We start from the raw sequence: 19405 nt of genomic DNA, 5'->3' as shown, positions 1-19405 counted from the left end.
GGGACGAAGGGGGACGCCCTGGCCGGGATTCGGCCGGGACCGGGATTGGCAGGACAAAAATACGTCCCATCCCGTCCTACTATATATACGGGATGGGATGGGGTTTGGCAGGACAGGATGAGACATGGGATTTTTATTTTTTTTATATGTTTATTTATTTGTATTGGAATTATATGTTATTGAATAACATTTTTAGTTTATTTGGTGTTCAATAACATTTTTAGCTAATAAAAAATGCTTAAGTTTTCAAATTTCAAGTTTCAAGTTTCAAATTTCAAATTTGAGAAGTTCAAATTTGTATTTTAAATATTTTAAAGTAATTTAAACTTGAAATTTCAAATGTCAAATTTCAATTTTTAAATTAAGTATTTTAAAGTTAGTTTAGTATATATGTAAATATGTATGTATATATTAAAATTAAAATGCAAGACAATAGTTGTATAAAAAAGACTTGAATAAAGCCTTCAAATTTATTCAATAAAATCTAATTGCAACTTAGAACTTAGAAGTTACAATTTACAAATATTAGTGGAGTAACTAATCTACGCAACCACCTTCTAGGAAGGGTTCTGTTTCAACAAGTTCTCATATGTAAAACTAATATTTGTTACAAATATTAGAGGAGTAACTAACTTACGCAACCACCTTCTAGGAAGGGTTCTGTTTCAATTAGTTCTCGGATGTAATCTAATATTTGTATTCTCTTTTAAAATTCAATTCTAATTGTCGTATCATATCGAAGGTAACATCCTCTGGTGTTGGCAAACTTGCTAGAAACTCTTGTGACTCTAATTCATCATCACTAGATTCATTTACCGAATTAATCCAACCTTCTTATTTGGAACTTAACTTTGGCAAATTATAATTCCTCCTCTCGGCGTTGACCCACTCTCTAAATAAAACTGATGTTTCCAAACTTTCTTCCGCCAATGAATATCTATGATTGCCAAGTTGAAACCTTGCCGCACTAAAAGCAGTCTCCTATGCAACTGATGAAGCTTGAATAACTAGAACATCACAAACCATTTTGCTCAAAATTGGAAATGCAGCGCTCCGCCTCCTCCACCATGCTAATATTTCTACATTGCCATCGTCGTCGTCCACTGTTTCTAAAGATTGATTAAGATATTCTTCAAAATCATCACGGTTAATAGAATTAAGACCAAAAAAACCTCGCATAAAACTATTAATTCGATCTTTACTCTGAGGATTAGAAGTTTGACCAACTTCTCCTAGAGTATTTCCTATAGTTCTATATTTTTCATACAAATTTTGCTTCTACTTTTATGCTAGACTTACACATTTCAAAAATTGAAATTTCTTCCGATAAAATTTCTAAAGTATCATAAAAAGTTTCAACAAGTCCCTGCACACCTCGTAATTTATATTGAGGGTTAAGTAAAGTAGCAATTAAATAAATTTGAGGAATAAGAAAAAAATATTTTTAGCATTTTTCAATCATACCTTCAATTGCAACTCTAAATTTTTCAATTTTTTTTGTATTTAGAAAATTGAATTGTAATAGCACAAATATTTATTAATACTGATGAAATTGTAGGATAATAAATTTCAGAAAACATGGTTGTAGCACCATAAAAAAGTCCTAAAAATTCTAATAGTTCATTAGTTTCTTCCCAATCTTCTTCACAAATTCTATCTAATGGGTTAGCACTATGAGCATTAACCACCATTTGTATGGGTCTTTTATATTCGTAAGCAACTGAAAGCATTCTAAAAAGAATTCCACCTTGTTTTAATATGTCTTGGAATTTTTCTTGGTGGAAAATCACATAGTACACAACGCTCATTAAACTCCCTAATTCTAGCAGCTCTATGAGCATAAAAAATTCAGGCAACAACATATTCAATTTTCATACAACCACAATCAAATAATGAAATATCATCTTGTACAACTAAATTTAATACATGTGCAACACATCTAACATGAAAAACATTAACATCAATCTAGTTTTTAACATACTAGCAACGTTTGTATTATTAGATGCATTATCTAATGCGACAGACATTACTTTATCTATAAGCATGTAATAATCTAAAGCACTCAAAATATTTGAAGCTAAATATGCATCCGTTTTTTTCTGTACACATTTTTTATAACTTAAGATTCTTTTTTGCAAATTCCAGCTATGATCAATCCAATGTGCTGTAATAGTTAAATAATCATGTTCATTAACACTACGACTCATGTCCGAAGTTATAGACACTCTACAATCTAATATGCTAAACAAACAACGAAGATATTGACAATGTTTACCTTGATTTTAAAAAACATCAGCTTAACAGTATTTCTTGAAAAACCTTTAAAAGAAGGATTATAAGTTTGTTGAATATATTCAATAAAATCGGGATGTGAAGGAAACTATAAGGCAAACAACAAACAGAAACCATTTTAGCTAAATTTTCGCGATCTCTTTCCTTATTATATTTACGTTGTGTTAGTGGACCACTGGGGTTAGAAGGATCTAATGTTCCTTGAACCATGTTAGAAGCCCCTACCGATTCATTAACATTAATATCAAATCATTAACTAGAATTCCTTTTTTTCTATCGGTTAATGCTTTAGCTTCTTTATATTGAATTGGTACACAAGATAACAAATATCTATTTAAGCCCCCCATCCCACCTTGACCTCCACTTTGTTTATGTTTAAAAGGTTGCTTACTCTTATTACAAATAGCAATAGAGTTTTCTTTATCGAAAGTCATAAATTGCCATACAACAGAAGTTTTAGGGCATTGATACTTCACATTCTCCCTTGTAGGAGGTATAAGGGGTGGGCGTCCACAATTTTGCTCCGTTGAATTTGTAGTTTCATTTGGAACTTCTGTCACTGGACTAGTAGGTGTATCTTCTAATTCATCTTCTCCCGAATCAATTTCTACTTCTTCACCTGAATGTTTCATCAAGATTAGGATTAATATTACCATAACGTCGCTCTACAATTTCATGATCGAGTTGAACATTTGAATCAATATCATAAGAAGTATCATCAACATAAGTAGAATCATTTGTATTAAATCTAACTCTAGACATTGATTTAGAAGAAGTACCACCACATTTACTCTTATTTTTTTCCTTACTACCTTTTTTATTAAAATTAAATAATTTACTAATGCCACTCGGTTCTTTCTCTTTTCGTTTACCAATATCTTTTTTGCTAGAAGTCATATTTAATTATATGTAAAGTGTAATATAAAAATAATTAATAATAACACAAAAATTAATGACGAAAAATAAAATAGAAATATTATGAAACGAATGTACCAAGCGTCTGTGTTAATAGCAGACGTTATAATCGATTCTTGAAGGTTGTAGTTTGTTGTAACTTGTAATTTGGAACTCCAATACTTGATAGCAAATATGAGAATTATATATATTATGATATAATATGAAAATTTAGAATTGAAATATATGTATTATGATATAATATGAGACTTAAATGGAATAAAGAATTAAGACTTAAGATTGAGAGGATATATAAAATAGATGAGAGAATAGATGATTTTGTAAGAAATAATAAGGGATAGAGGGGTATTTATAATATTAAAAATGGGTTAAAGTGTATTTATGATAACTTGAGGGTTTAAATTAAAGTATTAAAAGTAGGGGGTGGTAGGGGGTGTTGGGGAAGTGAAAAAGGTGAATAAATCCGTTGGGGGGCCCACTAGCCGTTGCCCCAACGGTCCCCAACGGATATATTTTTTTAAAAAAAAAATAGAGGATCCCGCGAAACCGGCCGGTTCAGCCGGGCCAGGTCGACCGGGAACAAAGGGTGAAGCGGCCCCTAACCGGTCCCCTATCCCGAAGTCCCTCCAACCCGCGAAATCATACGGGACCGGGTCCGGCGAGACGGGTCTCGAGCGGGTCGCAGGCCAGGGCGGGCCGACCAGGTCCCTTTGCCACCCTAGTTGGAACTACAACTTTAGTGTGAAAATCATTTCCATGGTCCTTACTTTTGAACCGTCAATCAATTTTGTTAGGGGTTCACAAGTTAATATACATATATATCTATATTACTTTAAAAGCATGAACTCCTAACTTGAATGTTAAATTACTATAATATCCCTAACTTAGGTTGTGACTTTTTCGATGAGTTGTGACTTTTTTGATAAGTTGTGACTTTTTTCGAAGGGTTGTGATTTTTCGATGAGTTGTGACTTTTTCAAAGAGTTGTGACTTTTCTAAAGGGTTGTGACTTCTCGAAAAGGTCGTGACTTTTCAGATAAGACACAAAAAATATTTGTTCATACTACCCTTTGTTGACTATAATAGAGGGGCTTCCTCTCATTTTTCAACCACAATTTTTTTTAATCTTTTACTCCTCTTCTTCTTGCATTTTAATATTTTTTTGTGTGATTTATTGTCGTTGAGCGAGTTTGAAGTTTAACAGAATATGAGGTACCACTATTCTGATGAAGTAAGTTGTTATATCCTAAGATGATATATTCCATAACCTCGAGTACTTGAGAAAACTAATTTTGATGATATAATAATTAGTTTTTTGCTTAATATATACATTCGTATGTAATGTTCCAATATATGAAGTTAACATGATATAGTCTAAATTCATTTGTTTTTGTTACAATTTCTCTTCTGATGTAGATGTATGTTTCTGAATATCTTTTCCAAAAGTTAGAGAATTGTCATGATTTGTTTTTGATGCTCAAGACAAAAGAATGACTTTATTTATCAATGTTACTTATGTGATTTAGACTCTCATGAGGTTTGCTACAAAATAGTAATTACTATATAAACATTGTCCTTTTGTTTTACTTATTTACTATTTTTGAATATTTCAATATTTTAGACGAAGAAAAGTTCATATGACTTGTAATAACGCCAGTTGAAGTTTTTATTATTTTAATTTTTATTATTTATTTAATAGTTAATTTTATGAGATAAATATTTTCATTAATGCAAATATGTATTTATATTTGGGTAGGTATTTATATTTAAATTAAAGTATTATATATGACACAAATGTATTATCAAGTTAACAAGACCTTCTAACTTCAAAATATATTATTTTAAAATGTTCCGAGGTTTTTTTTTTTTAAATAAAAATAAAATCACAACCAATGTGAAAATATGTGAATATATAAAATGTAGTTGTTCTCTTCACATGTTCATATGACTACTAAACAATTTAACGTGAAATACACATGCAAAACATATTTGGTTAGATGACAAGAAAAAAACAAAGCAAATATTGTCTATAAGGTAATATTAGCGAGATAAGACTAATTACATGATTAACCTCATCAAATTGAAATAAATATATACATTATTGCATTTAACTAATAAAATTTTTCATTGACCATCTTCATAGGTTTGCGTGAATAAGAAATATATATGACGATCCACGTTGAACATTCACAAAATAATTTGCAATATTATTTTTTGCTAAGTTTATTATTCAAATTTTTGCTTAAATAAGCAATACTTTACCATAACATATATTTTTGGAATTGGTAATCACGTGCAACACACGTGTCAAAAAACTAGTATATATATATATAGTACAAACATAAGGTTTATGAAAAAGTTACTGAATTCGTCTGAACCCACAAACCCTACTTAGCTCCGCTCTGACTGTAATTTATTTATTTTTATGATCCGAATTATCATGATAAATAGTCATGATGTCCCAAAAAATATATTTTTTGTTTAAAAATCTTGGCTGCTCTCTGACTTGTCGCCCAAATCAATTTGCTTATTATTTGGATAACCCACTTGTGTATAATATTCTTCATTATTTTGTATGACTAGGTAAGAGTAGGATGCAATGCACTCAAAAAACAAAAGATTAGGATAAAAAAAAAGATATCTATTTTTATTATTTAATAATAATGAGACATTAAAATAAAGAACCATTATTTATAGGAGATAAGTATCGAAAGGAGACATAAAATGTTGACTTTGTAACAACGATTCTAATAATAGGGAAGGACATATTATTGTGGAAAACTAGTACTAAAGTGAAAGAAGAATGATTCGTTTGAGGATATTTTTTTTTTTATTTAAAAAAACATTTTAAAGCATTGTTTGATTTTATATTAAAATGATATTTTGTCTAATATTTGAAGATAATTTTTTTTCAAGTTAAGTGTAATTATGTTTTCATTTACAAAACTCTTTTCACTTTTTTCAAGGAAAATGTATGTATAAATGTAACTTTCATTTTACACTTCAATTTTAACTTCCAAACGCCTACTAAATACTAGCACCAGTGATACTGCAATTCGAACTGATCCTTTGGGATTTAACTTCATTCGGTTAAAAAAAAGGACTAAATTTGACTTTAGCGAACTTTAAAAAAATATAAAAAAATCAATCTTGTAGATTTAAACATGTCAAGTTGAAATTATAGTGTTGCCAAAAAAAGAAAAAAATGTCATATTTTTTTTAAATAAATTAAAAATAAAGTTATTCTTTTTGAAACAAAGAGAGTAATACCATAATGGGTTGTTTGGTCGGTGAATTAGAAATAAGTTATCATATATCAGTTTTCATATAACTTATACAATGTTTAGTAAGTAAATGTAAAACAACTTATTCATTTATTAAATTAATACAACATTTGATTGATAATTTAGAACTCCGCATAACTAATACATATATAAATTATAAAAGAATCTATTTTTTTATGCACCATAAAAAAATTAGAATAACTAATTCATAAATAAATAATTATTACATAATTAATATCTGTATAAAACAATATATAAATTTAATCATGACTAATTCCTATATTATTATTAATACCCAAGCAACTCTTCTAACTAGCTACCAAACCATCCTTAAGGTACAAAGTTATATTCAAAGAATATTCACGTAAATGTTAAATTTTCTATTAATTTTATTTGACTTTTTTTTTCCATTTTATCTTCTTGATAAGAAAACAATAAAGAAGGTAGGCAATGATATGCAAGTAGGAAATAAATAAAGACGTAGAAGACAGAACAAACCAATAAAGTTATATAGTGCGTCGCTAAGTACTCTTTCATCTTTAAATATAAATTTGAAATTTAAAATTTTTAATTACGAAATCTCCTTTGTTAAAGAATATTATATTTCTAATATGAGATTTTTCTATATTAATTTAAATTTAATTTGACTCTAATATAAATAATGAAAATAAAAATGGAATTATAATTCATATAGGAAAGGAGGCATTGTCATTGCTTGAACGAACAGCTTATCCTGTCGTTGCCTTGTCTGATTCCAAACAACTCTTCATCTTTTCAGGTAAACGTTCGTTTTCTGTAATCCTCTGTTGTTCATCTTTCTGTGCAACTTTCCTTCTTTCTTCTACTTTCATCTCTCTTTCGCTCTAACTACTTATCAACTAAACTTTCCACTTAGAATTTTTCTGCCTTTGGTTCAATTTCTATAGAATTGTCTTGTATACCGGGTATGGTGTTCTTCCAAATTAGACTCTAGATCTTGTAGGAAGCGTTAACGATTGACTTCTTTTTTATAGCGTTCAAGGAATATTAGAAATATAATAATGATCATATTGTAACTTATCTATTTTCTGCGTTTAGTTTTTCTTTATTCATGCGATATATATATACAATTGGGTTCTTTTTAGATTCTAAGATGGGAGTACCAACCTCGGTCCACTTTCTTGTCTTGGCAAGTAGGCTTTACAGATCACCCAGGTCCCAGTGGATTAGTCGAGGTGCAAGTAAGTTGACTTGAACACTGGTGAAATTAAGGGGTCTAGTTTAAATCTGGTTTGTAAGTTGAAGGGGAAAAAGGATGATTGTTCTAGTTTTTGGATTTCTTAAGCATATTTGAGGTGACCTAATTGGCGGCGGGAGTGGTAGTTATAATTTTATCTATTTTGTATTTTTGTGGTTACAGTAGTTTTGTTACTGTTTGATTCACAACTGCAAAATTGTGTTGTTTTTTATGTGGTCTTGTTCTGTTCTAGTCTGTAAGTTAAAACGATAAAAAAAAAGGAAAAGATCTTTTCCTGTTTTGGAGCATCTTAACCATATTGGAGAAAATGATTGTATTGTTATCAAATCTGTTTTGTACTTGGATTAGTTTGACTCTAGAGTGGTTGAAATTAGCTCAAGGCTAAAATTTTAGGCCGAAAGTACAAATAGTTGGAGCATACAAGGGTGTCGTCAATGAAGTGAGTTGAGAACCACGAGGTCTCAGGTTCAAATTCCAATGGAGACAAAAATAATACTCCCTCTGTCCCAATTTATGTGATACTTTTCATTTTTCGAGAGTCAAACAGTTTAAGTTTGACCGGAAATTTGCGCATGGAATCTTCAATTTTTTTGAAATAAAATTTATATATTTGTAAATTACATAAAAAGTACTATAAGTCACAATAATTGATAATTCAAAATGTTTAAAAGATCTATGAAAAATTTACGGTCAAAGATATACTAGTTTGAATCTCGAAATCCGAAAAGTGACACATAAAATGGGACGGAGGAAGTAGGTGATTTCTTACTATCTGCCCAAATTTTGGTGGATGAAGTTACTTGTTACCTGAGCTTGTGGTAGGTAGTAGGTACCTTGTGGAATTAACCGGGGTGTGTACAAGCTTGACCTAGACACTATGGTTATAAAACAAAGTAAGAACTGTTGGACGTCAAGGAAAAAAGTAGGAGGGATTTGACACAAATAATATGGACAGTCTTACTTTCCTTACAAACCGTGTGTACTACAGTCAAGAGTGACTTAATTGGAAATTTACGGTTTAGTGACGAGCCTGAATTAGGCCAAGCTACGTTGAATTAAGATCTTCTCTGATTTGCTTTTGTTCATTTTCTTTGGCTGAAGTTCCAAAGGCATGCTATTGAAACTTAATCATGAGAAAACACTGTAATTAGTCCAAAGCCATTGCTGATCTGATTGTCTTGTGCAACGTAAAGTTCTTGGGATCCTCAAATTCTCTGTTTTTGAATGTATTTTTCAAGATGAAATGAATAGTTCTGTGATCATATTCCTGTTTCATTAAAGGAAGTCTATAGAGAAGCATATGCTTCATTTGTATATTTTCTTTTAATTGTTCTTGACAGATATCATTTGTGGGACAAAAGCACTTTATTAGTTCAATTTAGGAAAACAAACAGCCTTCTGTTCTCTCAATTATCATTGCCTTCTGTTCTCTCAATTATCATTCTTCAAATGCTATTAGTATGTTTATTGGTAGAACTCTTTCTTTGTGCTACAGTTTACTATTTCCTCAATCTAGACTGACTGGTTGTTTTCTCCTGGCAGCATGGATTTGAGGCTCTGCCTGTGTCTTTTCATACTTGGTTCTAGCTGGTGCTGCGCTGCTAGAGAATTAGCTGTCCTTAACCCCCTTATAACAGAAACTGAAGATGTTTCGGGTACTTTTTTTTTTCTTTTTCATTTTAGTAGTGGTTACATTGGTGTTGTATGATTATAAAGTCTCCGTATATGAAGTCATGGGACAGTTGGAATGTGTGCTAATTGAGAAACAAAATGAACAAACCCTATAAACCTTATTTACGGACTTACAAATTTGGTGTTTCCTATGGTCGGTTTTCCTTTCATTAATTAGAACCTCCTTGATAGTCCCTTATTGGAAGTTTGTGCTTTTCTGCTAGACTGCTGCTTGCAGTTTATATATTTACTTCCTCAATCCTATTTCATGTGACGGGATTTGACTAGCCAGAGAGTTTAGGATGTTAATTTGACTTATTGTTAGTTGTGGAAGAAAATACTTGCACAATACTATGATTGATGAAACAAAGCATAAAAATCTATAAATTCACATAGTTAATTGAATATGAAAATTCATAAATTTTTTGAAGTGCATCGAACATTTTGTAATGTCTCAAAAAAAGCAAAAAATATGTCCTATAGATTTTGAGAGGACTAAGTACTAACTTGACAGCTCCTCAAAAGCTCTTCTAATAACAACTGCTATCCTGCCTTGTGTACTATAACTTCAACCTTTCTCTAATCAAAACACCTTTTTCCTTCTTCACCAAATGAACCATACCTTCCATTGATCCTTCCTAGTGCACTTTCTCAAGTCTTTCTATCTTTTCAAATAAACAAATTTCATATTGTTTTCCTTTCAACTCGGAAGGGGCTAAGGATCAATCAATAGCTAAAGATGTTCATGACAATAGTTGGTTCGAGCACTATATCTTGCGTTTACAAGTATGTTACTTTTGTTAGTACTTATCTACTTGGCTGGGGATTCCTAGTTTTTCAAGCTAGCAATCTTAGCATCTTTTTATGGTCTGTTATAATATCTGTTTATTGGACTTCATTAATTAATACACAAGTGGTTTTTTTCCACGCGATGCATCTTTCTTGTAGATTATGTTAATCCTACTTGCTAGCCTAGTGTAGTCTCTTACCTAAATGTTTTGTAGAAAATGATTTGAACTGGTTGATATATTAGTCATTTTGTATAGTTTCATTATTGTGTTAGTTAGATGCTAATGTTAAAAAAATATTTTTCTTGGCTTTATTGCACCAGTATTGCAGATAAATAACCTAGAAGAACCGAGACAAGTTCAACCTCTGGAAGAAGTGAATGGAAATGAACAGTTGTGCACATTGTGTGAAGAATATACCGCCAAGGCACTTAATTACATGGCTAATAACAAGACCCAAACAGAGATCATTGACCGTCTTCACAAATCTTGTTCGAAGATGCGATTTTACAAGAAGGAGGTACTTGTAAGCTACCTTGAAATTGCTTATTTCTTGACCAATTGTTTTCACCACATTTTTCTGTCAGATTATTAATCTGGATTATGTAATATGAGACTTTGAATGGTTTTCATAGCTAGGTTCTGAGTTGATCTCTTTGGTTTTCTTGGTTGCAGTGCGCCATACTCGTGGATTATTATGCTCCTCTCTTCTTCTTACAAATCAACAAAATGAAACCTGAAAACTTTTGCCAACAGTTTGGCCTTTGTGAACAAGTGGTTATTATTTCTCAGGTGCTTTCTGGAAAGAACTGTGATTTATGCCACAAAGTAGTTACAGAGGCCGAATCGAAATTGAAAGATCCTGACACACGGGTACATTTATGTTTTACTTTATATATGTAATATAGATATATTAATAAAGTTTGCTCAACTTGTGCATATGTGAAATGAGAACTCCATGTAGGATTTTGTTTCAGCTGCTAGTCCTCGTACATGATATCATGAACGATCTACTAAGTAAAGGAAGGGTTAATTTCTCTGTATCTTGCCACCTTGAAATAATATCAGTATATTATCTTAGAATTAAATTGTATGTACATGTTTATGTAATTGGCGGTGTGAGGTAATATACTCACTTGGAATATATTTGCTCAAAACTCTTTTTTTTGTTTGTTTTATTTACATCCTTTCAGTTAGAGATACTTGAGCTGCTCTTGAAGGCATGTGGAGCTATCAAACCTTATGCTAAAAAGGTTAGAAACATCTGAAATGTAATTGTTTGTTCATAGCTAAATCTGCAAGCGTGCTCATAGTTTCCACTTAATGATTTTTTTTTTTTATCATTTTGAGTCTATGAAATGATTTTGCAACCCCTGCAGCGGCCAATGCACCTTGGCATTGAAAATATTGCTAATAGAATATAAATAATGAACACAACGACGGAAAAACCTATACCAAAACGACATTCTCTGAAAGTTTCACTTCCTAGTTCACTGGTACTCTTGCACTTTGTTGACATATTCTTGAGTGTTGAATCCTGACCTCTATGGCAAGAACCGATGAACCCACTAAGACAAAGCTCTTGTCAATGTACTCATTAAACCATAGCTCTTGTCGGTGTCTTATGCAGAAACTGTACTATTTAGTATAATGAAAGTATTATGAATACATTTTAACAAAATGAAAACTCATTGACATGAGTTGTAGTAATTCTTTTGAATTGTGTTATATTATTATTATTAATTGAATTTCCAAGGTGATGTGGTTCAGTGCTTTTTCATTTTTCATATCTTTAAATATCGACACCTTATGCGTAAAGTTTTGCATATGCCACTGAATTCCTGTATCCATTCACTGCTATCCTATGAAATTCAGTTGAAAATTCTTAAAAGCCTGTTTGAACTGTCATTGGCATTGGATGTATCGTTAGGGTGTGCCGAGTCAAGTCTACCCTTTTTTTTTTCGTTGCAGAAAAGAGATTACACAACCTGTTTATCTATGCTGATGTTTTTACTGTCTGACACTCACCTTTTTGTCTATACGCGATTGTGTTTTTGCAGTGCAAGAAACTGGTGTTTGAATTTGCGCCAGTGATTCTCGTAAATGCTGAGCAGTTTCTGGAACAAAATGACATATGTGCTATTCTTCATGCTTGTGAGCCTGCAGTAGATAAAGAGCAAACATCACCAAGGAAGCAAACTTCATTGCATTCTGCCTCTTAAGGAAAGAATAATGGTATTCAGACTAGGTTGGGAACATATTGTTGTGTATCTAAACAATTAAACATCATAAAAGTTTATGAAATATTGTGTATAATGTATATAATTTAATATGTTGAATTCCAAACTTTATTTATTGTTATGAACACAGTTATTTATGCAAAGGGTTAATATATTAAATGTTAGTACTGTCTATTTAGTGATTTGCATTCAAGTTTCACCAATTTAGGAACTCTTAACAGATAGGGATGGCAATTGGGCCAGGGGTATGGCAAGTTTTGACCCATTAAAACTTTGACTGGCCTTGCCTTATCCCGTTCACTATTTTTTTAAAAATTTTATTGGCGTGCCGCAAATTTGAATCATCTTAAGTTAATAATATATCAAAAGATTCAAAATATTGAGAGAAACTCATGTCTAAATTTGAGACTGATTAGAGGAGATTTGAGTTGGTTGAGATTGAAAATAATCAGTTTACAATGTACTACATCAACAATGTATATAGATGTATATACATAGTTATACATCATCTATACATGATTATACAATATTTGTACAATATTGATACATTATATATACATATGACCATTTTGTTGAAAATAATTTTTATTGTCTGTTGCATTGTACATATTGGTAAGGAACCATTTTAAATGCATTTTTAAGCACCTTTATTTCAATCAAAGTTTGGATAAGGGTTCAAATATATTTTTAAGAAAGGGATTCTCCACAAGTTGGTCGCATTGCTGAGATAATGCCTTCAGTGTGACTCTGATAAGTAGAAGATCTCAAAATTCATCACATGAAGGAGCAAGTGAGCTCCGAGATGTTGAATCCGTAACGTGGGGAAGAGGAAGAAAGGGAGAAGAAGAGTATATTGAACGTCGTGTGTATATCATAATGCCAACCTCAAAATAGTGTCAACTTCTTCAAGGATTGAAAACAGTTGATATATCTCATTACAAACCTTCGAATCCACGTGTCTACAAAAATATATTGGAATCTTGATACTGCTCGGTAATTTTTTGACTTCAATAAACAACATCAATGAAATGATCGTTAGAAACAATGTATCCTGAGTATTCCTGACCAATAGATTACAAAACTTTAGAGAGAAATGAACTGCATCACCTATCACCAATCTAAAAAAATATATATAATTTCCCGCTGAACTTAATTTCTTTGTCAAAATGAATGGAAACTTGATACCAAGAGGCGGAGTTTGATAGAAATTTGCTCAACTTAAAAAAGCCAATCTAAATTGCTGTAAAGCAAATTTATTTTTGAGTGCTTTCAGTTGTCTTGACCCTCTTGCAATTTTTAGTTCAGGAATCAGATGTCCTATATATTCTAAGCGATACAAAATTTGGAGCATCGATCTCCCTTGTGCCACCTGAATCGTCCTTAATATTCAAGATGTTTAGGAATAGAGATGTAGAAATAAGGTGCTTGAGAAATCCATCACATGTTCACAAGGGGTGATATGATACATCTAAAGATTTCATATTCTGACATTCAATAACATCCAAATTGTCCGGTGAGGAACTAGAATAAGACAAGTATTCAAGAATCGGTTCTTTAACACCCTGGTTTCTCATTGTACAAATGGAACCTGACTTGATCTTTTGATATTTTAGCAACTCTTTTTCAAACTCCGATAACAATGCTCAAGTGTGAGTTAGTGATTGACTTCCATCTCTAACTACTTTCTTAGAAGGATTTGCTTGTGACCAAGGAGCACTAAAAGTATTTTTCTCTTTCTGAATGCAAGCTTTGACCTCCTTCACCTAACAAAAAAGTAATAGCATCACAAGAAAAGATGGCGTTGAAGTCGCTAATAAGCGCATTTCGTCATCTGAATAGATAAATAATCATTTCGCCAAGGTAGTTCTTAAATGTTCAGTTCTTTTCCCTTCTATCTCTGTCTACATTCTTTGCAGTCTAGTTCTCTGGTTCTGGGAAGAAGGTGAAGGCCATAAGAGAAGATTGTTCTATAGATAAGTAAGAGGCAAAAAAGGTGCTTTCATCTATCTCGACCAGTTTCTCGAGGCATTGGGAATCTGTAAGTAATTACACAGTATGTGACTGTAAAATATATATGCATAGTGAAAATACTTGGAGGAACCAAAGAGATCAGCAAATACAGTCAATGTGCTCAGTCTCCGACACTTAAGTTTCTTTCTCATGACTGCGATTGACAGATCATCATCATAATGGAGATTAGGCTGTTAGAACAGAAAATTAAGTCAAATCTAATATAGCTGAAAACGTACAAAGAAGAGATACATAATGGTGTAAGCAATGATTTTAACTTACATCAGCAACTTTTGAGGCTCTAATGCTTGGTGTCTAAAAATTGGTATTAAAGCTCCCAATGTGCGAGGAATTAGCACATTCTTCGACCACGAAGAGATGAATTACGTGTTAGGAAGCTCTAAGGTCGTTTGTATATGGTGGAAGGGAAGTTGAAACTAAGGGTCTAAAAGGGTGAGGTGTGTGCTTATCCCCACTTATGTTATACCAACCAACATACGCTAGTGTAGTCCCACTACATGGGATCTGAGGAGGATAGAGTGTATGTAGACCTTATCCCTACCTCAAAGGTCGAGAGGTCGTTTCCGATAATAACAATTACAAAGATAGTAACAAAGGACATAAATTAAAACAAAACAATACAATAATCGAGGTACAATGAATCAAGACATAGTAACAAAAATCGAAGGACAAGAAAGTATATGAGAAATACTACTACTATATTCGGTATGTTATAGAAGTAGATATAGGAGAAAACTTCCTCCATTACCGCCGTTGACACATTTGCCTCTTCCAATTTTCCTTGAATCCATTCCTCCAGGCCAGAGCCCACCATGGTTGCAGCAAAGAAAACTCAGGAATCTCTCTCCATATCTGTATCTATACATACACATTGTGTGTGAATGTGTTTGTGATCAGAGTGATGTAAGAATCCTTTTGTTTTACATGTGATAATTGCAGAAGAAGACTCATGAGAGCATTAACAATAGGTTGGCTTTGTTAACTGTTAGAGTGGGTTAGAGCTCCAAATCGGTTGGAGAATGGACTGGTTGTCAGAGGTGAAACCAGAATTTTAACCTTCTGGGTTGTGAATTTTGTAACGATGATTTCAAGAGTTAATAACTGGGTTCTAAACTTAATATTTGTACATATATAATAAACTTCTTAATACAAATACACTATTTGAACAAAAGTTACTGGGTTCGGCCGAATCCGTACCCGACTTCTAGTTTTTCCTCTCCTGGTGGTCTATTTATATGGGCATGGACAATCCTCTCCCCTTGTCCAAAAAGAATGATATTAGGAATATGAGGACACATCTTAGATAAGATTTTGCTTTTTTTTTTTTGTGCTGGCTGGTATATATACTACTAGTTAAATGCTTAAAAAGAAGTTCAATCCTATTTAGGTTGATACAAGATTAGTAGTTTGATAAAGAAAAATCATAATAGTTAGCATATACCAATCTTGAGTATCAAGCAACAAGGATTCAAATCATAATTGTTGCTTGATACTCAATTAGTCCACTAAAGAAGAAAAAGCAAATTGTTCTTTGCAAGTCCTATATAACTTCATAGCTACCCTAGCTATTTTGTATTTACTATATTTACTATCACATTCTTTAGATTGGTATATTGTTTTGTGTGAATTTTTGGTTCTTGTACTATATATCTCCCTCTTGTTTTAGATAACATAGATTTGTGGACTGCACGTGGCAGTACTATTACTGTTGCTTGAATGTGGATTTTTTTGTTTTGATGTTTGAAGTACTTTCTTTTTATGAAAATGATTAAAAACGCACTTGAACTATGTGAAATTGAACAACAACATAGGACATTTTTGTTCAATTTTGCATAGTTTAAGGGCATTTTAAACCCTTTTCCGTTCTCTTTATCCAACTCAGGTGATTCGGATATCATTAAGAGCATACCAAGTAACAGGTGAGATAGCAACTAATGTTATAGATTATTCTTCTAATAATGGATGCTGCTCAATCTTACTGTGAAGTTACAATTTGCAATTTTTTTCTTATTTAGAAAAATATCTAGTATAGATGAATTTTGCTATTTTTTTTCGGTGGTGTCGAATTAAGGAAGTTGATGAAGGGTTCTATTTTTTTGTATGTGATGCTAAGTGTTGTCATGTTAGTACTTTCGTCTGGATATTTTTGTTATAACTTTTGAATTATGTTTACTGCAAAGTTCTAGAATGTAGAAGATATTGTAATATGTGGTAGAGCTTGATTTAAGCACAAAACAGGGAGTCAATTTCCAGGATTTAAGGGATTTGGCACCACTTTATGTATCTATATGTAGTAAGCTTTTGCTGAATGAAAAGATCTGCTCCCTTTCTCCAGATTATCTCTCTATTATCATATTTGTCTTCTCTTTCTCTCCTTTAATTGGCATCAGAAAAAAATTGATCTTTCAGGGACTTTTTTTTTGAGAAAAACACACAGCAAAATCACCTACCAAGTTTAACTTCTCTAGGTCTCTTTCTATTGAGTTTCCTTTCACATGGCTTCTAGCAGCTCTCCTCTTTCACCCCCTATCTTTAATGGAGAGAACTACCAAGTTTGGGCAGTGAAGATGAAAACATACTTAAAGGGTCTTGGATTATGAAAGTATGTTGAGGAAGACAACGCTCCAGAACCTTTGAGAGCAAATCCAACTCTACAGTAGATCTGAAGTCATGAAGAAGAGATCACAAAAGGTCTAAAAGCCATGTCTTTCATTCACACAGTTGTCTCAGATTCAATTTTTACCAGGATCATGACATGTGAATCTGCCAAAGAAGCTTGGGATATGATGAAGCAAGAATTCCAAGGGAGTGATAGGACGAGGCAAATGCAAATATTGAATCTAAGAAAAGAATTTGAGATGTTAAGAATGAAAGAGGCCAAAAAGGTGAAAGTTAATTTATATTGATAGAATCATGAAAATTGTCAATCAGATTGTTAGGGGAAAAATGTAGTAGAGCAAAGGATTGTTGAGAAGGTGATGGTGACACTTCCAAAAAAGTTTGAAGCAAAAATTTCCTCAATTGAAGATACTTTGGATATGTCTCGTGTCACATTGAATGAACTATCCAATGCTCTTCTAGCTGTGGAGAAAAGGAAAGCTTTTAGGGAGGAAGAGAGTATAAATGAAATCGCTCTTGTGGCTGTTCAAAGATCTAAAGCTCAATTCGATGGTGAATAAAAAAGGCAACCAAATGGAAGACATGGTAAGGAGAAGGAGCAATATAACAATCGAGGGAGATATAGAAGATCCAAGTATCCGCCTTGTCCCTATTGTAAAAAGACCAATAATACATACATACAAGTTTTGTTGGTATAAACCTGGAGTTCAATGCAAGGTGTGAAAACAGTTTGGTCATGTCGATAAGGTGTGCAAAACAAATCAAAACGATCCAGCTCAAGTTCAAACCCAGCCAACTCAAGTTACTGAAAATGTTGAAGATCATGAAGAGAAGTTGTTTGCTGCTTCTATTGCTGGAGAATGCAATATTACAGCTCAAGATCATGATGTGTGGCTTGTTGATAGTTTATGCACGCATCACATGACAACTAACTTGAACATTTTTGAGTGGCTGGACATAAATTATTTCTCCAAAGTCAGACTTGGAGATGGCAGACTTGTAGATGCAAAGGGCATATGAGCAGTTGCTATTCAAACTCCTTCAGGTATGAAGCTTATATATGATGTAATATTTGTTCTTGAAATTAGCCAAAGTCTTCTCAGTGTTGGACAATTTCTTGATAAAAAATATGGCCATTTTATTTAAAGATAAAACATGTGAAATCATGGATCAATTGGCATAAAATTGCCTTAGTGAAAATGAACAACAAAAGCTTCTCTCTTGATTGGAAACATATTGAGATTGGAGCTTATGTCAACATACAAGATGAAACTTATGTCTGGCATAAAAGGCTTGGTCACATCAATTTTAAATCTTTAAAATTGATGCAAAATAAGGAACTTGTGGCAGATATGACTTTCATAAATGAAATCTCTAATGTATGTGGGGTTTGTCAAATTGGGAAGCTAAGTCAATCACCATATCCTATAAATCAAGCTTGGAGAGCTACTGAAAAGCTCCAACTAATACACAATGATGTGTGTGGACATATGAGCACTCCTTCTTATAACAACAACAAATATTTTCTTTTATTCATTATGACCTTACGAGGTTTTGTTGGGTTTGCTTTTTGAAACATAAATCTGAAGTATTTGTTGTGTTTCAAAGGTTTAAAACAACTGTTAAAAACCAATGTGACTCTTTGATAAAACTTAAGGTCTGATAATGAGACCGAGTTCACTTCCAATCAATTCAAGGATTTTCATCAGAAAGCAGGAATTCATTATCAACTTACAGTCACTGACACACCACAACAAAACGGTGTAAGTGAACGAAAAAATAGGTCCATTATGAATATGGCTCGATGTCTTCTATTTGAGAAAGGCCTGCCTAAGGTGCTATGGGCTGAAGCTTTCAATACCGATGTCTATCTTCAGACTAGATTGCCGATGAGAGTAGTTGAAGGAAAGACTCCATACGAAGCATGGATTGGAACCAAGCTATTAGTTGCTCATCTTAAGGTATTTGTTTGTATCTGTAACTCTTTTATTGCTGACGTTAAAAGGGATAAACTCGTTCATAGAGTTGATGTTGGAATATTTGTGGGATACAACAACACTTCTAAAGGCTATAGGATTTGAAATTTACAACAAACACATGTAACTAGAAGTGTTAAATTTGATGAGGATGGTTGTTTCTTCTTTACAAATCACTAATCAAGAACAAAGTGCCCAAAAAGAAGAGTTGATTCTAGAGGAAGAGGAGGATTTTGATGATTTTGCAGTAAGAGGTACCATATCCATTGAAGATATATATAGGAGATGCAGTGTCGCTATGTTGGAGCCAATAAGTGTAGACAATACATAGCAAATTCCCGAATGAAGGGAT

At 32.5% G+C, this 19405-nt stretch overlaps 1 protein-coding gene across 2 annotated transcripts; it reads left to right on the top strand.

Moving 5' to 3' along the window:
- Window positions 1-7120: 7120 nt before the first annotated feature.
- Window positions 7121-12601, top strand: LOC125871674 (uncharacterized). 2 transcript variants are annotated; one of them, XM_049552314.1, is made up of 6 exons: window positions 7121-7269; window positions 9271-9383; window positions 10511-10707; window positions 10863-11060; window positions 11381-11440; window positions 12248-12601. In XM_049552314.1, exons 2-6 carry the CDS (start codon window positions 9272-9274, stop codon window positions 12407-12409), a joined length of 729 nt encoding a protein of 242 aa, XP_049408271.1. In that variant the 5' UTR covers window positions 7121-7269; window position 9271; the 3' UTR covers window positions 12410-12601. The 2 variants fall into 2 exon arrangements, with proteins under 2 accessions (XP_049408271.1, XP_049408272.1); XM_049552315.1 differs by lacking the exon at window positions 7121-7269 and adding an exon at window positions 7300-7435.
- Window positions 12602-19405: the final 6804 nt, after the last annotated feature.

Source organism: Solanum stenotomum, chromosome 7 (assembly GCF_019186545.1).
Source record: "Solanum stenotomum isolate F172 chromosome 7, ASM1918654v1, whole genome shotgun sequence".
NCBI classification, from domain to species: domain Eukaryota; kingdom Viridiplantae; phylum Streptophyta; class Magnoliopsida; order Solanales; family Solanaceae; genus Solanum; species Solanum stenotomum.
Note: the sequence above shows the minus strand (reverse complement) of the source record. Positions and strands in the feature narration are given on the sequence as shown.

Coding starts and splice junctions, on each gene's coding strand:
- LOC125871674 (XM_049552314.1), top strand. CDS start 9,272: ATGGATTTGAGGCTCTGCCTGTGTCTTTTCATACTTGGTTCTAGCTGG. Junction 9,384..10,510: donor AGAAACTGAAGATGTTTCGG/GTACTTTTTTTT, acceptor TTATTGCACCAG/TATTGCAGATAAATAACCTA. Junction 10,708..10,862: donor TGCGATTTTACAAGAAGGAG/GTACTTGTAAGC, acceptor TCTTGGTTGCAG/TGCGCCATACTCGTGGATTA.